Consider the following 3,410-nt stretch of genomic DNA (forward strand, 5'->3'; position numbering starts at 1 on the left):
AATCCCAAGGTCAGTTCAGCAAATTTTTGAAGAACTGGAAGCACAGTTCACAGAATACGCCATGAAAGTTTCTTTTCTGGAGATTCATAATGAGGAAATAATAGATCTTCTGGCTCCAGATGAGTGGGAATTCACAAATTATAAGTTGAAGAAACCGATAGCTCTCGTGGAAGATGGAAAAGGAAGCATTATTGTTAGAGGAATGGAAGAGAAGTTAGTTCGTTCTGCTGATGAAATATACAAGATAATGGATAGAGCTAGTGCAAGACGGAACGCCATTGAAACTCTACTAAACCAGCAAAGCAATCGTTCTCACTCCATATTTTCAATCACAGTTCATATAAAAGAGTTTACTCGAGAGGGAGAAGAAGTGATCAAAACTGGAAAGCTCAATCTTGTGGATTTAGCTGGTTCAGTGAATGTTTTGAGATCAGGTTCTGTAGAGGTGCGTGAAAACTGTAAATTTGTGTGTTTTTCAGGAAAAAATATGTGATTTTTATGAGTTTCAGGGTGTGGCAGAAACTGAGAAATGTACCTTGGGGTTATGCTATGCAGGGCAGATCAAGGGAAGCTGGAGGGATAAATAAAAGCTTGCTCACACTTGGGCGTGTTATCAATGCGCTTGTTGAGGAATCCAGCCATATTCCCTACAGGTAAAAGTGAAAATATGTGAAAGTATTTGTCCGCCTTGATGCATTCTGTTCAAATTTGTTGAGAAATTTGCAAAATTTAATTCAATCAGCAAGAGCAAATGAGGATATAAAACATAAGAAGTTCAACAAATGAAACAGAACACACGTAGAATTTTATACATATTCACCCAATTAATGGCTATGATTGTGGAGAATTACATTTAATAACTCTAGCACAATCCTCCCTTTTTATAAGGACACATTAGGAAAGACAAAAATATGAAGGGGCATTTTCATACATACCAGCCAATTCCTATGTATTTACGTATCTCACACCTAACTCTGCCTTTTTCCATTTATATCACAGCACATCAAAAATAACAACATTAAAACTTTAAAAAAGTGAAATGCAAATTTCCATGCATACATAAGGTGGCAATGAATGTAAAAAATAAAAGTATCAGATATGTAAATACACAAGAAATTGAGATGTATTTATGTAAATCTTTCAAATATAAAATCTACAACTTAACAGATTCTAATTTCTATTTTTGAGTTCGTCAGAGATAGCAAGTTGACAAGATTGTTGAGGGATTCTTTGGGAGGAAAAACTAAGGCTTGCATTATTGCGACAATATCGCCTTCGATTCACTGTCTGGAAGAGACACTTAGCACATTAGAATATGCTCAACGTGCAAGAAATATCAAGAATAAACCAGAGGTTTGTTATGTCATGGAAATTTTTTAATTTACAGTGTTGGTGAATTATCTTCTTTGTGTGTGTTCACATGCTTGACCCGGTTATGCAATTGCAATTTTGCAGATTAATAAAAAAATTATGAAATCTGTAATGACGAAGGATTTATACCGTGAGATTGATCGTCTCAGAAAAGGTCTGTGAAATTGAAATCTTCTCTCTTGTACAATCACTCGATTAGTTTAAGTTTAAAATAATCTTGTCTTAACCATTAATAAAACGGGCAATTACATGCATGCCACTCAATTCCTATGAATTTACATATCTAACACCAAATCTTTGATTTTTACATTTAGAACGCCCAAAATTTTTATATTGCATAAAAAATGCCACTACTAAAAAGTGGAATATAACTTTTCATGCTTAGGTCAAGTGACATGTAAAAATTAAATTTTTGATGTTAGACATGTTAATACATAAGAATTGAGTGGTATGTAAGTAAATCTTCCTTGAAAAATACCTAAAGCAAGAAAGGAGAATTGCGGCTAAGTTGCCTCCATTGTGACTCAAGGGAATGATTTAGTGAGTCAAAAATATAGGTGGATTCACAAATCCTAAGCTCTCAAGCCTGATCCTCTGCAAGTAAAATACAAATTTGATAAGGTTCAAAGATTTAAGGTAAAGAGCTAAAAGGAAGACAAAGAGAATGCAAAGGCATGTTTACAACAATCTTAGAGAGACAACTAAAAGCATCTGAGTCAGTCTAAATTTTAAGAACATTAGAGCAGCATCACAACAAAAAATAGAAGAAGCATTGATACGATCCAACGTCAAAATCAACACGATTCTGCACAGAAATTCCAGCAAAATAGATTTTTTATTTCAATAATTGAAATAACTCGATGAAAATACAAAGATAAGCACCTATAATTCAAGAGATATGCGATCTCTCCCAATTCCTACAATTTAAGTGGTAGAAAATCTCTCCCAAAACCTAAACCAAAGACTCACAACTCAATCTCATCACAACAACAACAACAACAACAAAGCCTTAATTCCATTACGTGGGGTCGGCTACATAAATCATTTTTCTTCATTGCGTCCTATCACAACTCAATCTCTTGCATAAGAAAAATCCTAAACATAATAAGTCTATTTATCCTAAACAATAATAACAATAAAATACTAAATTGCTCTTAGGCATACAAAAAATAAATTTGCTCTTATGCTGGGCGCCCTTGTAGCAATACTCCCCCTCAAAAGAGACATTGTCCTCAAGGTGAGAAAAAATAAAACTGTTGCGCGATCAAGTCAGGTGGTTTCCCATTTACGTTGTTATCTGACAATCTTTTCCATTTAATCAGGTATTCACAGTGACCAAAAGAAGTTTGAAATGTAGTCATGTGCACATCCTTTGGCCGCATCTAAATCGATTGGTGGCCTGATTTCCAATCAATCTTAGAAAATATCACAACCTCAAATAACTTATACAGTGGCTTACCGATCACCAGAATATCTGTCAACTCCATCTCACGTGCCTCTTCCATTTCTGTCAACTTTGATCCAACTTGCTTTTATTTGTCCAAGCCATCTGAATGTCGTATTATTTCTTCAAAGTGTTGTAGCTTGAGTCCGCTCCGGTTTTTTTGCTTGATACCACAGCTCCCGATTCACCCAAAGATGTGATGTTGCTCACATGTCGTGCAAATCCTTTCGGTTGTTATTGTTAAAGTCCATTCCCGATATCATCTCTCAACCCTGTGGCGGGCAGAGTCGGTTTTGTGTGAAACTCAATTAACTTCTTCATCATTTCTTGCATTTCTTTTATACTCTCGAATCTGTCCTCCATTCGACTCTTTATGGAAGAAACACTATTTTCTATGGTGAAGAACCTTTCTTCCATCTCAGATTTGAGTTGCCCCACTTCTTCCTCCAATTTCTTCTTTAAATCATCTACTTTCTTTACTGGCATTGCTTCTTGTAGGGTTTCAAAACTTATGATTCTGTGGTTGCCTTCCCAGCTAGCTTGAATCCCAAGAAGAATGGCAAAATTTTGTTGTCGGCTTCCCAAAGAACGAGAA

General features: G+C 35.5%; 1 protein-coding gene across 1 annotated transcript; it reads left to right on the forward strand.

Moving 5' to 3' along the window:
- Positions 1–23: 23 nt before the first annotated feature.
- On the forward strand, positions 24–587 carry LOC110026670 (kinesin-like protein KIN-5A). Its single transcript, XM_020727708.1, has 2 exons — positions 24–445; positions 510–587. Exons 1-2 carry the CDS (start codon positions 62–64, stop codon positions 585–587), a joined length of 462 nt encoding a protein of 153 aa, XP_020583367.1. The 5' UTR covers positions 24–61.
- Positions 588–3,410: the final 2,823 nt, after the last annotated feature.

The sequence above is a fragment of the Phalaenopsis equestris genome, unplaced genomic scaffold (genome assembly GCF_001263595.1).
Source record: "Phalaenopsis equestris unplaced genomic scaffold, ASM126359v1 Scaffold000392, whole genome shotgun sequence".
NCBI classification, from domain to species: domain Eukaryota; kingdom Viridiplantae; phylum Streptophyta; class Magnoliopsida; order Asparagales; family Orchidaceae; genus Phalaenopsis; species Phalaenopsis equestris.